General features: G+C 44.0%; 2 protein-coding genes across 3 annotated transcripts in view; both read right to left on the bottom strand.

Moving 5' to 3' along the window:
• COG3 (component of oligomeric golgi complex 3) overlaps nucleotides 1-10,843 on the bottom strand; it is a 31,735-nt gene extending 20,892 nt beyond the window's left edge. The window contains exons 1-10 of one of the 2 annotated variants that reach the window (XM_021375661.1): nucleotides 10,618-10,843; nucleotides 7,399-7,545; nucleotides 6,833-6,894; nucleotides 5,049-5,214; nucleotides 4,013-4,087; nucleotides 3,801-3,893; nucleotides 3,383-3,508; nucleotides 1,693-1,773; nucleotides 1,467-1,510; nucleotides 11-137 (exon numbers count right to left, since the gene is read on the bottom strand). In XM_021375661.1, the coding sequence (XP_021231336.1) occupies nucleotides 11-137; nucleotides 1,467-1,510; nucleotides 1,693-1,773; nucleotides 3,383-3,508; nucleotides 3,801-3,893; nucleotides 4,013-4,087; nucleotides 5,049-5,214; nucleotides 6,833-6,894; nucleotides 7,399-7,545; nucleotides 10,618-10,782 (1,086 nt within the window). In that variant the 5' untranslated portion in view covers nucleotides 10,783-10,843. Of the gene's footprint in view, nucleotides 1-10; nucleotides 138-1,466; nucleotides 1,511-1,692; nucleotides 1,774-3,382; nucleotides 3,509-3,800; nucleotides 3,894-4,012; nucleotides 4,088-5,048; nucleotides 5,215-6,832; nucleotides 6,895-7,398; nucleotides 7,546-10,617 lie in introns of those variants that run through there. The other variant, XM_021375668.1, reaches the window with a different exon arrangement.
• Nucleotides 11,137-21,518, bottom strand: SLC25A30 (solute carrier family 25 member 30). The gene is made up of 10 exons (XM_021375717.1): nucleotides 21,225-21,518; nucleotides 18,954-19,032; nucleotides 18,237-18,384; nucleotides 17,394-17,488; nucleotides 16,988-17,073; nucleotides 15,907-16,002; nucleotides 14,961-15,085; nucleotides 14,267-14,405; nucleotides 12,974-13,054; nucleotides 11,137-12,323 (listed from the first exon to the last, which is right to left on the bottom strand). Exons 2-10 carry the CDS (start codon nucleotides 19,015-19,017, stop codon nucleotides 12,282-12,284), a joined length of 876 nt encoding a protein of 291 aa, XP_021231392.1. The 5' UTR covers nucleotides 19,018-19,032; nucleotides 21,225-21,518; the 3' UTR covers nucleotides 11,137-12,281.

The following is a 22,003-nucleotide window of genomic DNA, read 5'->3' as shown; positions in this document are numbered from 1 at the left end:
CTCTGCCTACCAGAGCACAATGATCTCTGTTGTTCTGACTGGTTAACTCTGTAACAGTACTGGAGATACTTGGACCAAGCAGAAGCTCCCTCTGGTCAAGGTAACACTGATGGATTTCATTGAGAACTTGTTGATACCTAGTCAGACAATAAAGAAGTTAGAACAGTGACTGCCTCCTAATGCTCATATTCTGGTAAACAAAGTCTTCATTCTAATAACCCCTTTCAAATCTACATCACGTCAACTTAGAATCATAGAATTGCTCAGGTTGGAAAAGACCTCAAGATCATCAAGGCCAACCGCAACCTAACCATACTGCCCTAACAACCCACTGCTAAATCATGTCCCTTAGCACCACATCCAAACGGTTTTTAAACACATTCAGGGATGGTGACTCAACCACCTCCCTGGGGAGCCTGTTCCAGTGCTTAACAATCCTTTCTGTAAAGAAGTTTTTCCTGATATCCAACCTAAACCTCCCCTGGCGCAACTTGAGGCCATTTCCCCTTGTCTTGTCACCTGTCACCACTGAGAAGAGACCAGCCCCGCTCTCACTGCAATCACCTTTCAGGTATTTGAAGAGAGCAATAAGGTCTCCCCTCAGCCTCCTCTTCCCCAGACTAAACAGCCCCAGTTCCTTTAGTCTCTCCTTGTAGGGCATATTCTCCAAGCCCTTCATCAGCCTTTTTGCCAGCACCTCAATGTCCTTTCTGTATTGAGGCGCCCAAAACTGAACACAGTACTCGAGGTGGGGCCTCAACAATGCCGAGTACAAGGGCAGGATGACTTCCTTAATCCTGCTCACCACACCATTCCTGATCCAAGCCAGGATGCCATTGGCCTTCTTGGCCACCTGGTCACATTGCTGGCTCATATTCAGCCAACTGTCCATCAGCACAGCATGGTCCCTTTCCATCAGGCAGCTTTCCAGCCACTCCTCCCCAAGCCTGTAGGGTTGCCTGGGGTTGTTGTGACCGAAGTGCAGGACCCAACACTTGGCCCTATTGAAACTCATGCCGTTTACCTTCGCCCATCGTTCCAGTCTATCCAGGTCCCTCTGCAGTGCTTTTCTACCCTCTGGCAGACCAACACTCCCTCCCAACTTGGTGTCATCTGCAAACTTACTGAGGGTGCCCTCAATCCCCTCATCAAGATCATTGATAAAGATGTTGAATAGAAGCAGCCCCAGTACCGAACCCTGGAGGACGCTGCTCGTGACTGGCTGCCAACTGGATTTAACTCCATTGACCACAACTCTTTGGGCCTGGCCATCCAGGCAGCATTTCACCCAGCAGAGTGTATGCTCATCCAAACCATGGGCAGCCAGCTTCTCCACAATTTCTAAATTTCTAAAGCTAAAGATCTCTAAAGCTTTGTTTTAGAAACACAATGTGTTAAACTATTTTAACAAAAATAAAGCTTTTAATAACTTAAAGTAGTTGAAAAAAATCTGTAGACATACTCACTCAGGCATCTTTTCAGATCTTTGCTCTACTTGCTCAATAAGAGTCTACTCAAAAAAAAAAACAAAAAAGTTATTATCAGTAAATGAACTTTTGTAATCACAGGAAAATAGTTTAGAATTATTTCTTTCCTTGGATAGTTAATATGCAATCCTTACATTCACACTACTAATAAATTCAAAACCCATTTCAGAGCTTTATTTTTAAAGTTACCTGCCAATCTACTTACTCTGACTTTGGGAGCAGCTGCTCTGAATTTTACATAAAACAATGTGAAGGCATTGTCAGAATTTGGCACAGCTGAAGGATCCTGCAAAAAAAAGAGATGAAGAATTGATTAAAATGGAAAATACTATATTTGGCTTCTAGCATTAGCAGGCTGAGATAATTAGGCTCTAAAACAGAGAGCTGCATTTCTACTGTCTGTGACACTTTCCACCTAGCAAGGTGTGCTTGTTTCAGAACTCTGATCAAGACAGACAGAACAAAACCCACACTGGAAGCTTCAACCAACAGTTTCTATAGCAAAAGTTACTCTCAGTAATTAAGGCTTTCTCCACCAGAGCCAACAGCTTCCTCTGGATCTGCCACAGCACTGCTGATGTTGCTCTTTGATCTGCAGTGCAACAATGGAACAAAATTTCATAGAATCATAGAATTGCTCAGGTTGGAAAAGACCTTCAAGATCATCAAGTCCAACCGCAACCTAACCATACTGCTCTAACTCTAACAACCCACCGCTAAATCATGTCCCTGAGCACCACATCCAAACGGTTTTTAAACACATTCAGGGAAGGTGACTCAACCACCTCCCTGGTGGTTTCCCTTGTACCTGTCAGTCCCAGAGCTGAGAAGCTAAATTTCAGGTCACACTCAAGCTCCAACTCGTCAGATTTTGAATCATTTGCTCCTGCAGCTCCTCAGATCATCTGGGCACACAGCTAAAACCTGCAAGAACTCTAGCACTAACAAGCATAGCAGAAACCCTGTTCAGCCACCAGTTTTCTTCCCCTTATGACATCGAAAGAAGCAGATACCCCTTCTTCAAAGCACAGTGAGGACAGGAAAACTCTTCTGCCTTCTTTGTGAGCAGCCTGATTTTCCTTCAACAAATACAGACCAAAATGCCCAAAATGTTTAAAACACTTGCATACAAGGCATAACAAAGAAGAGCATCTAGTTCTCATCAGCCTTTTCGCAGCCTTTACAAGACCTCTGTGGTGCTGCAATAGCAAAACTCAGCACTTGACCACAACCAATTCTAGCAGATACAAACATGAGATGCTTCACAGAAGTATGCAAAACACCCACAAACTGAACACAAAACATGTTCAACACCATTTAACCAACTTTACTCTGAGAGTATCCTTCAGCAACACTTTTCATTAAAGGAAAGTCTAAAATCCCTCTTTCTTTGTTATCCTACCATTCCCGGCTCTTGCATTCATCCCTGAAGCATTCCCCACAGCATCTCTTAGTCTCCCACAATCCATCTCCAAAGCTGCCCCCTCCAGTTCCATATTTCTCTCGTGCACCCTTATCATTTTTCAACACAAACAGCAGCATGTGCTGTGGCGGATTTGGAGCTACTGGGCACAAACCAGGCCAAATGGTTGCTGCCTCTTAGCAGGTTTAACTCAGCTGCTTATCCATTCCTGGCCTTCAGCAACTTCATCTATGTAGTCTTCAACTTTTTTTTTTTTTTTGCTTTTTGCTTCTAAGTCATTAAGTCTCTGTCAAATTTTGGCTGAAATTTGGCCCATCTACACAAAATGTGCTATCCCTGAAAGGACAGACTGTTTTCACAGATAACTGCAGACACTTCCACCCTCAAAAAAAAAAAAATCAGAAGAAAACTATACAGTATTACAGTACTCATTTCAGTACAGCTCCAGTTACCACTTACTGATTCACCTTACCCTTTTCATTAACTGGCTTGTGAGGTTTTGCAGAGTGTTCACAGTGTATGTCTTGATAAGGTGCATAGCTTTCAGAAGGCATTGTTTAAACTTAGTCAAATATACAGGATAGTCTTTAAAATTTGGCTGAAAGAAATAAGAAATCCATTCTAAATCAGAACAACAGAAGAGTTAAAAGTCTATCAAAAATAAAGATACTATTTTACTAGCTAGAAACGATAATTTCTACAAACTAAAGGCAGCATTTTATTAAAATTAAGCAGAATATTAAGTATATTCTGTAAAAAATTTCACATGTATAAACTGTCATCTCTGCATGCTTACTGGCAGACAGAATATTCTAGAGGACAAGAAAACATGCTTGAATACCTAGATGTGAAACTTAAGATTTAACTAAAAACAATTCAGAATTACTTACGTGTGATGATATATATCCAATACAATCATCAAGCTTAGCCAGCATGGGAATGAATCCTTCACTGTTCACAGATAACGTAGGGGAATTCAGTTTCTTTGGAAAAAAGACAAAGTACCATTGCAAGAACCGATGCAACTTTGTGTTAGTGACAAAGCTCAAAAGATTTGTACACTTTCTTTTACTAATACTATTAACAGTGCAATAATACTTACTGTGTTGATGTTCTCCAGCTCATTAAAATAAGAAAGCTTCTGCTGGATGTTTTCAGCCAAGTCAACAAGTTCTGACTATTAAGAAAACCCAATAAAATACAGAAAATCAGTAAGTTAACATGCAATTTAAATAGACTAGAAATATTCAGCCATCCTTTCTACAAAATTAAGACTTAAAATGCTCTCAGCACACATTAGTGTTAACCAGCTCCAAACAACTTGCACCTGAACACATACAACGAAAGATAAAGAATGGAGCAGTGTATGCATGCTTCTCTTGCTCTTTCACACTTGCTCTCTCTCATATCAGAGAAAGACACATTACTTTCAAAAATGTCTGTTGTATGGGTTTGTCAGCATTCCACAGGTACTCCTGCAGACACATAGCAGCGCCATCATCAGTATTTCAGAGATCTCTAAGAGTCCTGTTTTACAGGATTGGAGCCTTATAACTTTCTCCTTTTTCCAGTTTTGAGTATCTCAGATCACCCACAAAAATGCAGAAAAGCTCAGAACAGATTTGCAGAGACAGTAACTCTGAAGCTACTTTCTCTTTGTGTTCAGTAACTTTGAACCTACAGTAACTTTGAAATTACTTTCTCTTTGTGTTCAAGAAACGTTCAGATGTTGTGTTGAGAGACATGGTTTAGTGGGGTTATTGGTGGTAGGTGGATGGTTGGACTGGATGATCTGGGAGGTCTTTTCCAACCTAGCTACTTCTATGATTCTATGATTCTCTTTCAACTTGTTGATCCTACTTCTGCCTACACTGAAGCTGCCCATGCTATCCAGCAAATACATGGCAAGACAAAGAAAATTTCTAGCTACCCTTCCTGATTGAAGTGCTTGTCAGCACGTACTCAACATCTCACTGCACAAAGCTTGACACCCTAACTGCAGGTGAAGCATCAAAAAGGTGGTCCAAAGCAAATGGAGGGAATGTCACCATAACTCACAAGTCTCCTCAGCCTAAGAAAAAAAAACTTTGGTTTATGGTACCTCGGAAGCTTCCAGTAATCTTCCCACCAAAGCTCACCTGCTCTTTCAAAAGTTGTTCACAGGCCTCATGCAGTGTTCCTGTCTTCGTGGACACAAAAAGATACTGTTTTTGCAGTGATTCCAGATGCTCAAGGGCGCTATTCACATCGTTCAACACAGCATCACACTGCTCCTGAAATCCAGACAAGTAATCCCTCATCTGCCTAGAAGAAAGAGAATCATCAGGAAACAAGTAAAATTTCCCTTCCCACATTTATAAACCCATCTGCACACATGGACACTGGCAGTACCTTTCCTAGCATTAATTTGTCTCGGGGAATAAAAGATTTGCACCGAACAAGTGTGCATGTCAAGCAAATGTTTCATGACCTCCAGAAATAAAAACACCCTACAGCTTGAAACAGCCACTGCAGTGACTCCATTGCCTTGGCATCCCTTACAGCAAAACTATGGAGAAAGAAGCAACATGCATTTCAGCCTGTCTAGAGCATGCAAAGAACGTCCAGATGGACAACACAACCGTAGCCATTACTGCAGGCTACTGCTCACAGCCAAATTCTACCTGCCTTGCTAAGGCAATTTTCAGTTTCCATTTAAAAATGACTTTACTCTTCTAAATTAGCTGCAGTTGAACAGAGGGTTCAAAACTTAGCATGAGGATTGAAAGAGGCCTAAATAAAAAAGACTCTGTATCTAGCATCACTAAGTCTGTCTACGGCTCAGTGATGACAAACTCTAATGTCAAGTAGTCCATCTGACTTAAACACCATTTAACATGAGTTACTCCTGGTGTCAGCGAGAACTTTTGAGCTCTGCTTTACCACACACAAAGCAGCATGCAGATTCACAGCCCTGATTAGTCTCATGCAATCAGGCAAAGAACCACTTATTTTCTTCTGCTCCTCTGGCCTCCTGCAGATTGGCCATCCCATAAACCACTCTGCATTCCTGACACTGTATTTGCATGCTTTGCTATGAACTTGCCCACTGATGAAGAGTGAAGCTGTCATTCTTTAAAGGTTGTTAATGATCTGAGCATGGGCTTAGCATATGCTTAAAGCTCTGATTTTAGGAAATGCCATGTCCTGAAATGTCTGAACAAGAGGAAGAGACAAACCAAAGCTAAATGGAAAAAAACAGAAGAGAAGGACTTCAGCATAATCTCTTCCTAGCCAAGGGTAAGTTAAGTTTCAAACCAGGCCAGTTTCCAAAGAGGCCATCTGCAGACTCGGCTGAGCCATTCAGCTGTGCTACACTCTTGAGGTATAGCACGAAAGGCAGCAGGAAGGGGCTCTTCAGAGCCCAATGGAAAAGTCAGTTGGACAAAAATAGATGAGAATGTCATGTCTCAGAAGTGGAGCTGAACAAAGTGTCAAGGAATGCAGGCAATGCAGATATAGCCTCACACATACAGTCACTGGTGAATGGTGACAGCAGAAATGACCACCACCCACATCTGTAGCCCAGAGCCTCCCTCAGAGCATGGCATTTCAACACCAGTGGCAGCTGAAAAGACACACGATAGCTCTCAGACTGCCTTTGTCTACAGCCTAGGTTATAATTTTGGTTATAAGCCAAAATTAATTTCAATTTGCCTTAATATACTAGGCAGTTCCAAAGGCAATCTGTGTGTCTTAACTGCTCTGCCACAGAGACAACAGCCTTCAGGATGGCAGCAGAGCATTCAGCCTTGGAAAGCATCAACTGCTGCAGTACTGCCTAGCAAGTGAACCTGCACATGTGTTAAGATTATAGTGACATGATGAAGTCCTTCAGGATTTAAGTTGCTTACAATGACAGGAACTGAGGAAGAACACGTACCTATATTTGGCACCTTCATCTTGATCCATCTGTGTCTGCAGCTGAGCAAACCAGGAGAAGAACTGGAAGAGATTTTACGGTGAGAACAACACACACCTCACACGCAATAAAATCAATTACAAAAAGAAACCATCATAAATCTATCAAATAGGAACTCAGGAGACAAGGTTTTGTTAAAAGCAGAGACATCCAACAACTGAATAATTAATCAAGAAAAAATGCAACTCCATCACTAAACTAAAATGGGAAAGACTGAATTTCATCTCTTCTTATTTGCACAAAGAACCAACAGAGCTGTCACGTTATAAATGGGGGGAGTTGCCATTCTTCCAGATTATGAGCCACACGTAAGATATACCTTACTCTCATATATTCACTCAAAATGGGGAAAGTATCCATTACCCAAGAGCTCAGACTACAATGATTTTTTTCCCCCAGGTTTCTTCTCACATCTTGAAAACTGACGACAAAAATTTAACAAAGCCTCCAAAAACTGCAGGAGACACAGATATTTAAAGATTCCTCTGAAGATTACTGCAACGTGGAGGTTCTCCAGCATCATTTACCTGCTGTGCTGTTTCAATTCTTTCGTTCTCCATCCCCAGCATGGCAAATCCTTTCAGGAGAACATCTTCTGTGGATTCTGGCACTGCAGCTGTCAGTGCAACAGTCAATGACTGGGATGTTAGGCTGCATAAATCTTCAATGGGAAGCTGCTCACAAACACAGACAAACTTCAGTCAGACAGCTTAAAAGTTGGTACTCCCAGCTCAAATATGGAAACATGTAAATTGTGAGAGATCTTATTTAAACATGATTAGAGACCATTAATAGCTTATACAGTGAAAACAGTTTAGCAGAACAAGGACTGTTATATGCTCTTTGTTGGGATAAGATCTTTTTGATTCACTTGACAACTGAAGCATGTTTCCCATTGCTGAGAATACGAATAATATGAATAACATAAAACCAGAGAACAGTGCTTAAAAACAACCTGGCAACTCTCTATAAGTTGCTCATTCACAAAAAAAATTGTCATTTCCTGATATTATTATTCTGGCAAAGAAAGAACAACCAGGATTCACATGTGAAAAAACAGGGCCTTAGGCCAAGGCCACATCAAAGGCTAAGGCCAAGGCCTTTGACATGGTCCCACACCACATCCTTGTCTCTAAATTGCAGAGATACAGATTTGAAGGCTGGACTGTTAGGTGGATAAATTGGTTGGATTGTCACAGCCAGAGGGTTGTTGTCATCAACTCTATGTCCAGGTGGAGGCAGATCATGAACAGAGTCCTACAGGGGTCTGTCTTGGGACCAGTGCTCTTCAACATCTTTATCAATGACACAGACAGTGGGACTGAGTGCACCCTCAGCAAGTTTGCTGATGACACCAAGCTGAGTGGTGCAACTGACACAACAGAAAGAAGGGATGTCATCCAGAGGGAGCTGGACAGGCTTGAAAAGTGGGCACACAAGAACCTATTGAGGTTCAAGAAGGCCAAGTTCAAGCTGTTGCACTTGGGTTGAGGCAATCCTAGATATGAGTACAGACTGGGAGAACTCACTGAGAGCAGCCCTGTGGAGAAGGACTTGGGAATCCTACTGAATGAAAAGCTGGACATGTGCCAGCCTGGAAGGCCAGCAGTATCCTGGGCTGTATCAACAGAGGGGTGGCCAGCAGGGAGAGGGAGGGGATTGTCCCCCTCTGCTCTGCCCTCGTGAGGCCCCATCTGCAGTACTGCGTCCAGGCCTGGGGCCCCTGCACAAGAAGGACGCGGAGCTGTTGGAGAGGGTCCAAAGGAGGGCCACAAAGATGATCAGAAGGCTGGAGCACCTCTCCTATGAAGAAAGGTTGAGGGATTTAGGTTCATTTAGCTTGGAGAAGAGAAGGCTCTGTGGAGATCTCATTGTAGTCTTCGAGTACTTGAAGGGAGAGGGACTGACTTTTTATGCAGGTCTGGTAGTGACAGGACAAGGAAGAATGGCTTTAAACTAAAAGAGGGGAGATTTACGTTTGATGTTAGGAAGATATTCCTTACTCAGAGGGTGGTAAGGCACTGGCACAGGCTGCCCAGAGAAGCTGTGGGTGCCCTGTATCTGGAAACATTCAAGGCCAGACTGGATGGGACCCTAGGCAGCCTGATCTCATGGTCAGCAACCCTGCCCATGGCAGGAGGATTGAAAATAAGTTTATCTTTAAGGTCTCCTCCAACCTAAGCCATTCTACAATTAAAACACAGCCTGACTTATCTTGTTCACCTTCTATATACCTTTTCCCCAGAATAGGGAGTATCCTGACTGGGGAACCGGGGATTTTCCTGTGGCCACTACTGAGCCTGATTTTCCAACAGCTGAGGAGCTGCTGTCCTAATCCATTTCACCAAAAGCCAAAAACAGCTGGAGCCCTTAAGGTCCTTACATTCCCATTGTCCCAACTGGCAAACGTGTCACCTGTCTTGTGGCAAAGTTTTTGGAGAGCCTTAAGAACATTTTCCAACAGCAGGACATCCTCCTACAGTCACTCTGGATATCTGCCAGCTTTTACTTATGCGGTTACCAACAGCTCACATAAAAGAAGAACCAGGAAGTATGAAATTAAACAGGTGCATTTCAGGAAGGAATTGATTTACTCTCTCTCCTTTGCTATTGCAACCTTTCAAACACTTGCTGATAGCTAACTTGGATAGTTATATGGCATTGTAAACTGCAGAATGATCCTCTTCAAATACAGAAACTCTCACAGAAAATGTCATTAAGGAATGCAAACATTTTATTCCCCTTTAATAGAGTCATTAAGGCTGGAAAACACCTCTAAGATCATCTAGTATAACTGTCACCCCATCCCCACCGTGCCCACTAACCCACGTCCCTCAGTGCTACATCTGCACATTTCTTGAACACCTCCAGGGACGGTGACTCCAACACGTCCATGGGCAGCCTGTTCCAATGCATTACCACTTTTCTGGAGAATAATTTTTTCCTAACATCCAACCCGAACTTTCCCTTGTAGACACAGCAGCAAATGAGAATTCATAAATAACTCATTGCTTTACCAGAGCCTGACATTTTATAACTGGGCGGGAGAACATATCTTCCATGGTAACAACAAATCACTGAGCTTCTAAATGCTATTCCTGGATTTATGTTCCTTGCTGGAGCAGTCAGAAATTGTGCAAATGAACAGAGACAGGCTCTCTGTCAGTCGTGTCTGATGGAAGGACCAGAGGCCATGGGCACAAACTGGATCACAGGAGGTTCCCTCTGAACACCAGGAGCACTGCTGTGCTGTGCAGTGACAGAGCACTGGCACAGACTGCCCAGAGGCTGTGGGGTCTCCTCCTCGGGGATCTCCCAGAGCCGCCTGGACGTGGCCCTGGGCACCCTGCTCTGGGTGTCCCTGCTGGGGCAGGGGCTGGAGCAGAAGGGACCCAGAGGGCCCTTGCCAGCCTCAGTCGTGCTGTGGTTGTGTACCAGGAACTGACAGCGGTGACAGCACCTATGAACCGATCTGGATCAAAACACGAGGCCATAAGAAACGCAGCTCCATGAGCCGTGATGAACCGAGGGGTCAGTGAGGACGCCCGGAAGCCGTGCAGGCTGCCGGGACGCGACGGGAGCGGCTGGCCAGCCCCGCTACGAGACCCGCCGGCCCGGAGCCGGTCTGCCGTGCCGCCCAGCAGGCGCATCGAAAGCCCGGGCGCTGCCGTGTGGGAGCCGCGCTGGGGCCGGGCCCGCCGACGTGGCGCCGCGCCCCCCCCGCCCAGGCCGCGCCGCCGCCTCACCTCGGGCGGCACCGGCAGGTTCTCGGCCGCCGCCTTCAGCTCCAGCACCGAGTCGGTCTGGCGGTCGCTCAGCGGTGCAGCGGGGTGCGGGCGGCGGTCCCAGAGGCTCAGGCGGTCCCGCGACTCCTTCCCAGCCGGCTCGAGGGCCGGGGGCGGCTCCTCCATGCTGGCGGCGGCGGACTGGCCGGGACGGAACGGAGAGGGGGGCGGAACGCGGCGGCGCTTCCGGGGGCCGGGCCGGGCCGCGTGGCGAAGAGGGAAGGGAGAGAGAAAGCGAGCGAGCGCCCCCTGCCGGCGAGGAGGCCGCCGCGGGAAAGCCCTGCGCGGGCTGCCCTGAGGCCGCGGGTCTTCTCCGTGGAGATCTCCCAGAGCCGCTCGGACGCGGTCCCGGGCACCCTGCTCTGGGTGTTCCTGCCAGAGCAGATAGGCCCAGGCGCTGGGAACGACCCCGGGGTATCTAAAGAGCCACCCCGGCTCCCATTGGAAAAGATCTGGAAGCAGTTCAGAGCCACTACACGGTTATTTCAAAATCTTTAATAAGCGTAATAAAAGTTAGACATACATCATTTGTACAAAACTATTTACAAATATTTCAATTGCAGCATAGCAACAACTACAGTGAAGACCAATGTGCGCAGATACACAAAACCCATCTGACCTGAGAAATGGCCTTGTGCGTTTTTTTAGCTATCCACCTCTGAACACGGAACTTGCGTTGGGATACCATCCACAGGGCTGCCACGGAGAGCACAACCCCAGGGCCCGCAGCCTGTGAGGGTTGAGTTATCTATCTGGGGGAACTGGGGTATTTTTCAAGGGATCAGGTTTTTAAGAGGTTGGAGAATTCACAGAATCATTAAGGTTAGAAAAGAGCTCTAAGATCACCTAGTCCATGTGTCAACTCACCAGCACCACGCCCATGCCCCTTAGTGCCACATCTACACAGTCCTTGGAAAGGTCTTCTTTGAAGTGAGGGGTTGCTTTTCGGGATTAGAAGTGATTACCCTTTAAGGGGTTGAGGTTTATTCAGATCTTAGAAGGAGTGCTGTTTTGTTTCGTTTTTTTCAGTTTTCTTTTTTTTCTTCTTGTGGGGGAAGAGTGACACCAGATTTTCTCAAGTTAGCGGATATTCTGGAGGGGTACAACAGCTTCTGAAATTCTTCGTGGAAGCGGCGGCTTTCAGAGGGCTGTGTTTTGTTTTTATTGGGGGGAACCAGCCTTTTGGGGGGGTCATGAGGGGGAAGATTGCTTTTTGGGAAGCTGGCCTTTTAAGAGTTCTCATTTTAAGGAAAAGAGAGCATCCCTTCCAGGGTGCTCCAGCCTTTTGAGGGAGATCCCTGTGGGATGACAGCATTTTAGCATTCTCAGTTGTTGTTGCTTTTTGAGTGAGCGCGACTCCACCATTTTGGCATTGCTGTTTTTGGTGTTTTCTTTTGGTTCAGTCTAGAAAATAGTGCACATCATCCACTTAACTGTGTGAGCAAACCACCCTGTGAAAGGAGCCAGAGTTTGCAGTGAAGTCACTTCTAGATGGTTCTCCTCCAAAGTCTTCTGATTGATTACCTCTTCCTTGGGTCATGATCTCAGACAGCAAGAAGATACTCAAGGTAACATACAAGTCGCTCTAAAGCCAGAGAGCTGAATTCAGTATACGGGCCAGGACATCACAAGTCTAATTTCTTCAGCTGTTCATATGTCACAAAGAACTGAAACAATTATTAAGGAAAACTATTTCTTGTTCACACAGTGAAAAATGGTTACGTTGCTGCTATGGGACAGTGCCACGTGTCAAACTTCCTTCCACTGCTAGTTCCCTCCTTTATAGAAGTGCTGACTGTTGGTAGTACTACATAATACAATCAAACTTGCTTCAGGGAACTGCTGTACAAGGAAAACATCAAGACTAGCAATGCCAATTGTTCTCCCAGCCCTGTTCCTAAGAATCTCAAAAACAGAACAGGAGGCAGGAGACCCCTGTGAGAGCCCTCAGACTCTTGTCTCTGCTTTAATAAGCTGAAGTAAGTTTGCTCACGGCAATAGCATTACTATTGCTATGTCACTTTCTGCAGGGTTCTGATTAGCAGGCTGTAAAACACAACTAGACAAAGTTGAGTTAGACATTCCAAACTAAGGGAACAGACGGTTATGAGATTGAGGGAGTAACAGAAAAATGGTTTTCAAGATCACACCATACAATTCACAGTGCAACACATCACATATTGACTGACTGGGAGCAGATGACTAAGGAAATGGTCCACCAGATGATGGTCCATTAAGAAAAAGTAGGCTGACACGACTTCTCAGTAGCTGTTGCAAGGCTAGCTCAGTCTGTTTCGCACACCTTTTAAAAGGATACAATGATATTCCAAGGACCGAGTCTTAACCAGTTTGGCCAAAACCCTTTATAGAGAGCAAAGAAGCCCTCGTTCTTCCAGGTCTGGAAAACAAAACACAACAGGAACGCATTTATGTAACTCAATTAGTGAGGAAAAAAGTACTAAAAGTACTTTTTAAGTAAAAAGTACTGAAATATACACATAATCCTCCCTCTTCTTGCTTTAAACCAAGAGGTAAAAACAGGATCACTGGACACACAGCCTACACTCAGCCTCTACGAGAGTACCTACTGCAAAAGGGAGATAGAACCTGTGTGTTCAAGCACTAACAACTGCAAGTGTCTTTTCCCAGGCCAAACTTTCCCCAACTTGTCTGTTTCCAGGGTGCTGAAGTAAATCTGTAATAAAAAAATTTGAGCCAAGAGATATGTTAATCTCTTCCTTCTTGCTCACTCCTACTCGACTGCTGAGCAAGAAAGGGCAATGGTATGTTTGTTATGAAATAGTTTTCAAATCCCTTGCAGCAGCCAGATCCCTATCTTTCCAAACTTTTTTTCTTCCAGTTCAATTCACTGACCGTCCAAACCAGGCAGTTCTCTTCTAACAATAAATTTGTCTTCCCTCTTTCACAAGTGAAGGGGGAAACTGTAGCCATTAAGGCCCCACTTGCAACTGTGGACCTAAAGATGACACCCCCTGGGCAGGGGGCTGAAGTTTGTCTTCTGTAGTTTCTAGAGAGAAGCAGCATTAATAGTGATAGGGTGGAAGTAAATACACACTCAACCATCAGCTCCAGGATTTTCTTCTAGTTTATTTCCCATTTTCCCCAATCAGCAGAAGGCTTTTTGTATTTTTTCCTGCCTGTGGAGAGCTCTACGTTTTTTTGCCCTTTCCTGCTTTGATTGATCAAATCAGAGACTAACGCTGCTTTTAGTTGTACCAGACTTTCCATTACCCAGAAAGCAGAAAAAACACATCTGGCCCCAGAAGATGCTGCTCAAGAACTGATGAAAACATTACCATTTCTATCCTAATATTGTATAAAGTAAAAGACAATGCTGCTGAGAAATTTAGCCTTCTCAACCAAGTACTGAAACTGTTTGCTGTACATACACTAAGCTAGCTGTCTTTCTGACCCATCACAACAGCAGATGCTTTTCACACCAAGCATATTGGCAGTGCAGCCCTTTTGAGCATACAGAAGAAAGAAGTTACTTGGATTAATTTCTACATAAACTTAGAATGTCATGTTCTACACCTAAACTATTGCCCAGGCACAAGTTTCTACTTAAGCTGATACGCAAGCTACTTACTTGTAACAAGCAATCCAAAGTACCCTTGTAGTTTGAGTGCCCCCCATTTGGCTGGCTTGACTGATTCATCATGCGCGTTCTCACCACATCAATTGGGTTGGATGCTAGGGCTCCAGCTAGCCCACAAGTAAAACTCGAACTGCAAAAATAAAGTTTTAACAAAGTTTGACCTACCATGCTTAAAGAAAGCACAAGAATCAACCCAGCCTCCCACAGAAAGAAAAAAAAAGAAAGTCTAATCAGCACTTCTGATGCTTATTTAAAAATCACATAACGTTATTGATGTGAAAAATCACTTCTCATTTAGTACAATGCCTAATCTTGAAAGATCTCATAGACACACCTTACACAAAGACTCTACTTACAGACGTTTGCACCTCTTAAAATAACAATTATTTGACTCCAGCTCCCCCCTAAGTTCAATTTTCAAATCTTCATGGTTCAGACCACCCACAAAACAGAATTCCATATTCTAAAGAAAGTTCAATTCAGATCCTAAATAAACTTCCCTGTTATGTGTCACTTTAAGCGCTATTGCACTGAAAAGCATGAAGACACCAGAAATACAGTTACAGCTAGGCTGACTGAACAGAATTGGATTGGTATCTTCACAGAAGGGGAAAAAAGATGAAATCAAGATTCATTCCACAGCCAGTGGTGAGCTATGTGAGCAGATTTAATTAGACAAACTTACAGGAAGTGAGTGTACACCGTGTCTCCCATATATCCAGACGTGATTATTTGCTTCTTGGTGAAGTCATATACTGGCAGTTCCACTCCAACAACCAGAGCAGCTCTCTGTGCTGTCAGGGACACTCCCTGAAGGGGAAAAGAAAAAAGCATAATTCATTTTCATGCACCATCAGAAAATACTATCTTTTCTAGTACAAAGCAAGAAACCACAAATCTGTAAGGCACACTGCATACTCAACAGGTAAATCACTTGCCCAGAATGAATGTTGATTTCTTTTTGTTACTCCATCCCTCTGCTTAACCTCCAAATTTACATCGATGGTCAGAGACCTCAACAACAGCTGCCCTTAACACTAACTGAAAAATTGACGAGTTGAGAAAGGTGGACAGAAAAGCAAAACAGATGGAGAAGCTTTTAGAAAACCATTTCTGTTTTCCAGCTGTTTCAGAACAGTCTTCCGTTAGTCACTGACAGTAATCAGTAAAACAGACAACCTACAAGACTGAGTACAAGAAATCCTGAGCTAGAGAACACGTTCATAACAATCTTCCTTTCCCAATATTCTAAATGTTTGTGATTTGTTGTAGTTTCATTGGTGGGTTTATGGGGTTTTTTTGTTTTTTGTTTAGTTGTTTTTATTTTTTTGGTTAACATAATAGAATACAGTTGAGATATTTTTTGCAAATCAAAAAAAAGGCCTAGAGGTAGTCAACTTGGCTTAAGCCTTCTTTTTTGATGTTTTTAATATAAGACTTGACTAATGCTTGAATAAAAGACTGGCAGCAATCTCTGTCAAAAGTCACTGAGACACCAGCAGTGAAGCAGTCATCACAAACTACACGCATCTTAGCTACCGACACATCCGTGTTTTGCTTGAGAATACTCTGGATGAAATACAGTTGAGCAAAGTGTACTGAAAATGTAGGATATGGTTCAAAACACTTGCCTTCCATAATCCTTTAGTTCCTTCATTTTGATAGATCTGGATAAAGTTGCACATCATTCCTCCTTGAATCACACTGCCTTGGGCTTGCATTCTGATCTGAGATTGTTTGAAGATCAAAATAGAAAATAAAGACTTTTCCAAACAGAAGACCAATAATAGTTTAAGACAGTTTTTAAAACACAGTAAGTTACAGTCTTTGAAACAAGAAGTCAATTTCTCTGAATACCAATTGATAGCTGGCATTACCACGATGCTAATTTTGAATCAGTATGAGGTGCAGTTTTTAGCTGCATTAAGTCACCTCTATTTCTGTACTTGAACATTACACCATTTAGATTAGACTGGCAGATGGCTTCTGCAAGATGTCCTTTGCAGCGTTCTCATACGAACACCTCAAAATGAAAAGCAAGAAGATGAAGATTCCAGCTACTAATCATACAGTCGTTGATCATCCTGCCCTCTCATCTCTGACGGTCTCCCCACAAGGCCTCCCTACCCCTGAAGGAGTCCACGACTCCCCCTAATTGCAGATCATCCCCAGAGTTACTTAGTATGGATTCAACACCTGTACCCAGATTATTTATAAAAACATTGAAGAGAACTGGTCTTAAAACTGAGTCCTGGAGAAACCCACTATGACTGGCCAGTAGCCTGATGGAAACCCATTTACTAGAGCCCTTTGAGTCCGACCCATCAGCCACCTGTTCACCCATCCTATTACACACTTGTCTAGCTTTATGCTGGACATTTTGTCCAGAAGGATACCGTGAGAGACAGTATTGAAAGCTTTGCTGAAATCCAAAGAGAGCCAAATATGGACATCACTTCGGGAAATAATTAATTGATGTCAGGCTTAATGCAAAAGCTTCTATGAGAAATGCCTCTAAATAACCACACTAGCCTAGGAAGGATGAATTTTACAGTCATTTTAGAAAAACCACTTCTCAATTACAAGCAGAAGAATTTTCTTAATTTTTCATTAGAGGTAGCCGTTAAGTCAAAGATTCTGCAATTCCTCAGTGAAAACACAAAAGACACTAAGGACAAACTCCATACAAATTACATACAAATACATAATTACCTTTAAGACATCTGTTGGGTTGGCAATAGATGACGAAATTACTCCCGAAAGAATGCCACATAGAACATTTATCATCAGAGTTTCATCTATTCCATAAAAAAACAAAAAAGTTTAGCAGCAGATTTACCAAGCTTAAAATGCATCCGTGGCAGGATGATGCCACCTCTACTTTAACCAGAGAGAGAGTTTAAAAAAGCCTTAAGACTGGTGCTGACACAAGGCTTCCTCGCTGGCTCACTTGGCTGTTCCTAGTACAAAGAAGGTCTTCTAAGGAGACTTGTTCAAATTGCTACAATAAAGTAGCAAATGGAAGCAACCAGCCTCAAGCAAACTAGTCCTCAATTACAATACCTTCCCCTCCTCCCCCTCAAAAAGAAACCCAGAAAAGCACACACAAACTACTCACCTTCTGGACGTTCAACAAACATTCTTTTTAAGCTCTGGTAAGTGCCTATTTTTATAGTTCCATATGAAGCCTGGCGTAACATTGCGGGTGCAATCCTGTAAAAAAAAGGCAGTGATAATATTTATGCTCAAATTTGCAACAGACTGATTAACACTTTTTTAAAGTGGGAGACTGAACAATCAAACGTTTGTTCATTTAAATCTACACTTTAATCCCACTGGAACTAAAGCAAGGTGGGTTTTTTGGGGTTGGTTTTTTTTTTTTGGATGGGGAGGCTTGTTCTGGGTTTTAGTGTGTATGCTTCTTGTTTTAATAAAGGCTGCAAGAATATAAATGAACTGCGGATGGATTACTTTCAGAGTATGCCTCAAACTTTGATCTTTAAAATAGCTGGCAAGCTTGTCTCAAATAGCTACAAATGATATCCTTTCCCACACATCTTACATCTTATAAAGAAAAGCATGCATAGTTATCTACATGCCAAAGCAAGGAAAAGTAAATTAACGAAGGTTAAGCTCAGTTTTCTCCAGATGAATAAAGAAACCACTATGGAAGCACTGCAAAGATGGAAGAACTGTAGCATCATTCTATAAAGCAACCTTATGCTTTGCTATATTATTTCTCAAGTAGGTCATTCTTTAAAAAAAAAAAAAGCTACCAGGTGATATTGCTAAGTACAGAGCCTGAAGTAATTAAGCTTGGGCTTTCAAATTGCGGATTGAGAAGAACAATGTGTTTTCTCCAAATACCTTATCAACCTGAAACCCAAGAGTCTAACCATTATGGGTTTATATTCATCAGTGGACTGGACAGAAGCTACTACTGCAGCTCAATTTGTTTTACCCAGAGTATAAGGCTTTCAATCCTTCTTCTCTGAATATTCTGACTAGGGCGTGTGTCATTCCACGGTAGCGGATCTCTTTATATTTGGCATCATTAACTTGACCTTGAACCTGTAGACGTGTTTTAGTCAGATCAATTGGGAAAGTACCTTAAAGAAAAAAAAAAAAACAAATGCTAAGGAAGCACTCACCTAAACAAAGGAGACAAAAAACATGACATAAGAAACACCAGCCTTTATTTAATACATATAAAAATGCTCCTGAAAAGAAAAGCATATGGACTCTTTTTCCAGGACTTTGTTAAAGTGATTCATTTTAGGTCACCCTGTTTTTCTAGACAGCTTGTCAGAAGCCCTACACGCTTCCTATCGAACTATTTTGTGTTCACTATGTTTACAGGCAATATGACAGCTTTACTTGACTACCCTAGCAAAACAAGAGCAGTGTACACCTACCATCAGATCAACACACTCCAAAGAATAGAATCCAAAGACAAATGTTGTATTAAAACAAGACAGGGATATGAATTTACAGAAGCGTTTTAAAGTTAGAACATAGCTCTGAGCAACTGTTCAGTCAGTACTGAAGAAATACTCTCATGCTGTACACTAGAGAGGACCATAGAACATTGCATCAGTAACAGCACGGAACCAGCTGGTATTAAAAGGGCCTATATCTGAGTTAAAGGAATCACGTAAAGAGCTACAGAAATGCTTACCACATTCTGCAGTGATTGATGCTAAGCCTCCATAGATAAAAGGCTTCCAGCTCAGTGCTGACATGACCAGCTCTTCTTTCTGTGGAAGAAGGAGAGGATTTAAAGCTTCTACAAATAAAACTAGTATTACATAAATGTACATGCTAATTTTTAACAAAACGTTGAGTCTTGTCCATTTAAAATGGACCTAGAAAACATGCTACAAGTTAAACCATTTAATACCTTTGACAATCACAAGAAAAGCAAGAATACTGAACAAAGGCACCTGGTTCAGGCCCATGCTTTTGCTACATATTTGGGGAACCACTGTCCTCATCATAAAAGAGGAAAGGAGTTTGTCTCTCAGGAATGGTCTTATGGAGTACTGCAATGAATAAACTCTGATGATTCTTAGCAAGCTGAATTACTTTGACTACATCTTGCAATCAAATGGAATCAAATGACAGTCATTACTAAACTTCTGCCCTTTTGCACCCAGTATCAACGTTAACACGACTTCGTGCATTTCAGCAGAAGATATGGACACATACAACATTTTGCTCCCATTAAGAAACGTTTCCATTACCACTTCACAATATTCCTTCTTGTTAATATTACAGAGAAACACTGCGAGCAGGTGCATAAGGGCTTTCACAGCCAAAAGCCCAATCTAACTTAGACATCAATGAAAAGAATTAGCCAAAGTGACCACAAATCCTAATGATCTATGGCATACGCTTTGCAAGGTGCTCAAATCATCCAATTCTCTTAGCAAAGAGCTACAGGCTGTAAAACCAGCCCGGCCCAGCCCATAGAAGGCTGCCCTCCCCCACACCAGCAGGTGTCTCCACAGCTCCTATTTTCTCTTCCTTGTAACATGAAGACTTTCTACCCTCATTTCCTATCAGATACTCCTAAACCTGACTCTACAGCACCCTTTATCAATTAATTTCGTAGAATAATTGAATTTTAAAGTTCTTCCCTCAGCAGTTCCTTTCCCTCTTACTTTGTTTACTCATCTGCATAGCCCAGCTGGAAAATATCCCAAATAAGCCAGGTATTTAGCACTGGCTGTTGTAAAGATTAACCCACTTCGGCCACTTTCTGCTTCTGGAAGTGCTATTAACCCAGCATAGGAATGAAGCCTGCAGAAGCTGCAGAGACTTAACACGCCTGATGAATAGTTACTGCAGGCCTAGCTTTCCTTTACTCCTGTTATTTTCCTGAGGAAGGTACCTGGGTCCTCAGTCTTCTGAGGCAACACAATACAAAGGAAGTCAAAGCAGCGAAGTCCAAACACTCTGCCACCAAACCCAGAGTAATCCAGCATACCCTTTAGGACTCAGTACAGAACACCCCAAACGTGAAAACAAAACCAAAGGCACATAAGGTCACCCATTATCCTGCCAAAACCAGAGCAGGTCAGATGAGGAACCAGCGGCACAGACTCTGCCAGGAAAGCAGCAGAGCCACACGCGCAGGACACGGTGCCAGAGAGCACACTGCCAGCTCCAGGCTCCTCACACGCCTCTGGCCCTACCATGATTAATGGCTAATCAATACTTAATTAGCCGAGACAAATCCACACTCAGTTTCCCCACTACCAGCCGTAGAACACCACCTTCACTTTTGGGACTTCACTGACAGAATTAAAATTTACCGGTTAGCCTCCACCCCAGCCCCACACGCAGCCGGCCAGGTTTCACCTGTAACAAACACCACAACACTGATCGCAATCCAAAGTCTTCCTGCGCTTCTGCTCGCGTTGTATTTCACCCTGCCTAAGCAATGAAGGCTGCATAGCTCCCGCGCAATTCTGGCGCACTAACATGGTACAGAAGCGGGCAAGCACTCCCAAATGAAGGCTCATATGCACACAGAGGTACTTGTATTAGCTTTAGTTTTGATATATGCATAGGATACCCTAATGCAGAAACTTCACAGCACTGCTCCCTTGCTGCACCCCAAGGTGAAGGCCGTGTGTGCTGCTGCCAAGGTCTGTGGCTGTGCAAGGCGTACAGCACGTCTCTCCTGCTGCTGCACACAAACTCCTCCACGTGTCTTCCCCCTTACCCCTGCCCTGCATTCCCCCTTCCAGCTTTCCGTACTTCTAAGAAGAGATAAGAGCAGGATGGCAGACATATCTCAACCCAAACAAACAAAAAACACCACTGAGCCACTCTGCCCTTCTACCTCAGCTTTGCTTCTTACTCAGAGTTTCTTCCCTACGCTGACAGAAGAACGGGAAGCTTCCCCAAGAAATCCACATCAGATGCACGAACGGCAAAGTACCTGAAACCCGATTCCAGACGTAAAATGAATGAACGCCTTCAGCTTTGCGGTAAAAAACGGCCGTGCTGAGCGCACCGCCGGTGCCTGAATGCCAGCAGGACTAAAGAGACGACACCCAAACGAACGCGGATTGGGTTAGCAGGAAACTTCCTCCATGCTCGCTTTCCAAAAGTCACGAGTACATTCGATCGCCTTTAGCCGGCAAAAGGTCTAGAACACACTGCCTAGCTCGGCGAAGCTACCGCGTGCTGCTCACAGCCCGGCCCCTCAGCCGCACGCAGCGCGCACTCAGCCCGCACCGCTACGCGTACAGCCCCGCCCCGCCGCCAGGAGGCTTCGACGCGCAGCCCCGCCCCCCGCCGGCCCGCGCTGAGGGGGGAGCGGGGGAAGCCGTGGGGAGCCGGGGTTAAAGGGGCCGCGAGGGGAGGCTGAGGGCGCCGTGCTGCCGTGTAAGGAGCTGAGGGCAGTGATCCGCTGGCCGTGGGAGACCCACGGCTGGAAGGGGAGAGCGTGGCCAGCAGGGTGAGGGAGGTGATCCTCCCCCTCTGCTCTGTGCTAGTGAGGCCTCACCTGGAGTACTGCATCCAGATGTGGAGTCCTCAGGACAGGAGAGACATGGAGCTGTTGGAGACCATCCAGAGGAGGGCTACAAAAATGATCCAAGGGGTGGAACACCTCTCCTGCGAGGACAGTGGAAAGAGGTCTCTGCAAGTGTCAAAGTCCACCACAGAGCTCCCAGAAATGTCACATTTCAGCTATGGCACAGGCAGCCCACGGGG

Source organism: Numida meleagris, chromosome 1 (genome assembly GCF_002078875.1).
Source record: "Numida meleagris isolate 19003 breed g44 Domestic line chromosome 1, NumMel1.0, whole genome shotgun sequence".
Classification (NCBI taxonomy): domain Eukaryota; kingdom Metazoa; phylum Chordata; class Aves; order Galliformes; family Numididae; genus Numida; species Numida meleagris.
The sequence above is the reverse complement of the archived record's forward strand: the minus strand, read 5'-3'. Positions and strand labels throughout refer to the sequence as shown.

Coding starts and splice junctions, on each gene's coding strand:
- SLC25A30 (XM_021375717.1), bottom strand. CDS start 19,017: ATGTCAGCACTGAGCTGGAAGCCTTTTATCTATGGAGGCTTAGCATCA. Junction 13,055..14,266: donor CTTTGGATTGCTTGTTACAA/GTAAGTAGCTTG, acceptor TTTGTTTTCCAG/ACCTGGAAGAACGAGGGCTT. Junction 12,324..12,973: donor TCGGTCCTTGGAATATCATT/GTATCCTTTTAA, acceptor TAATTGTTTCAG/TTCTTTGTGACATATGAACA.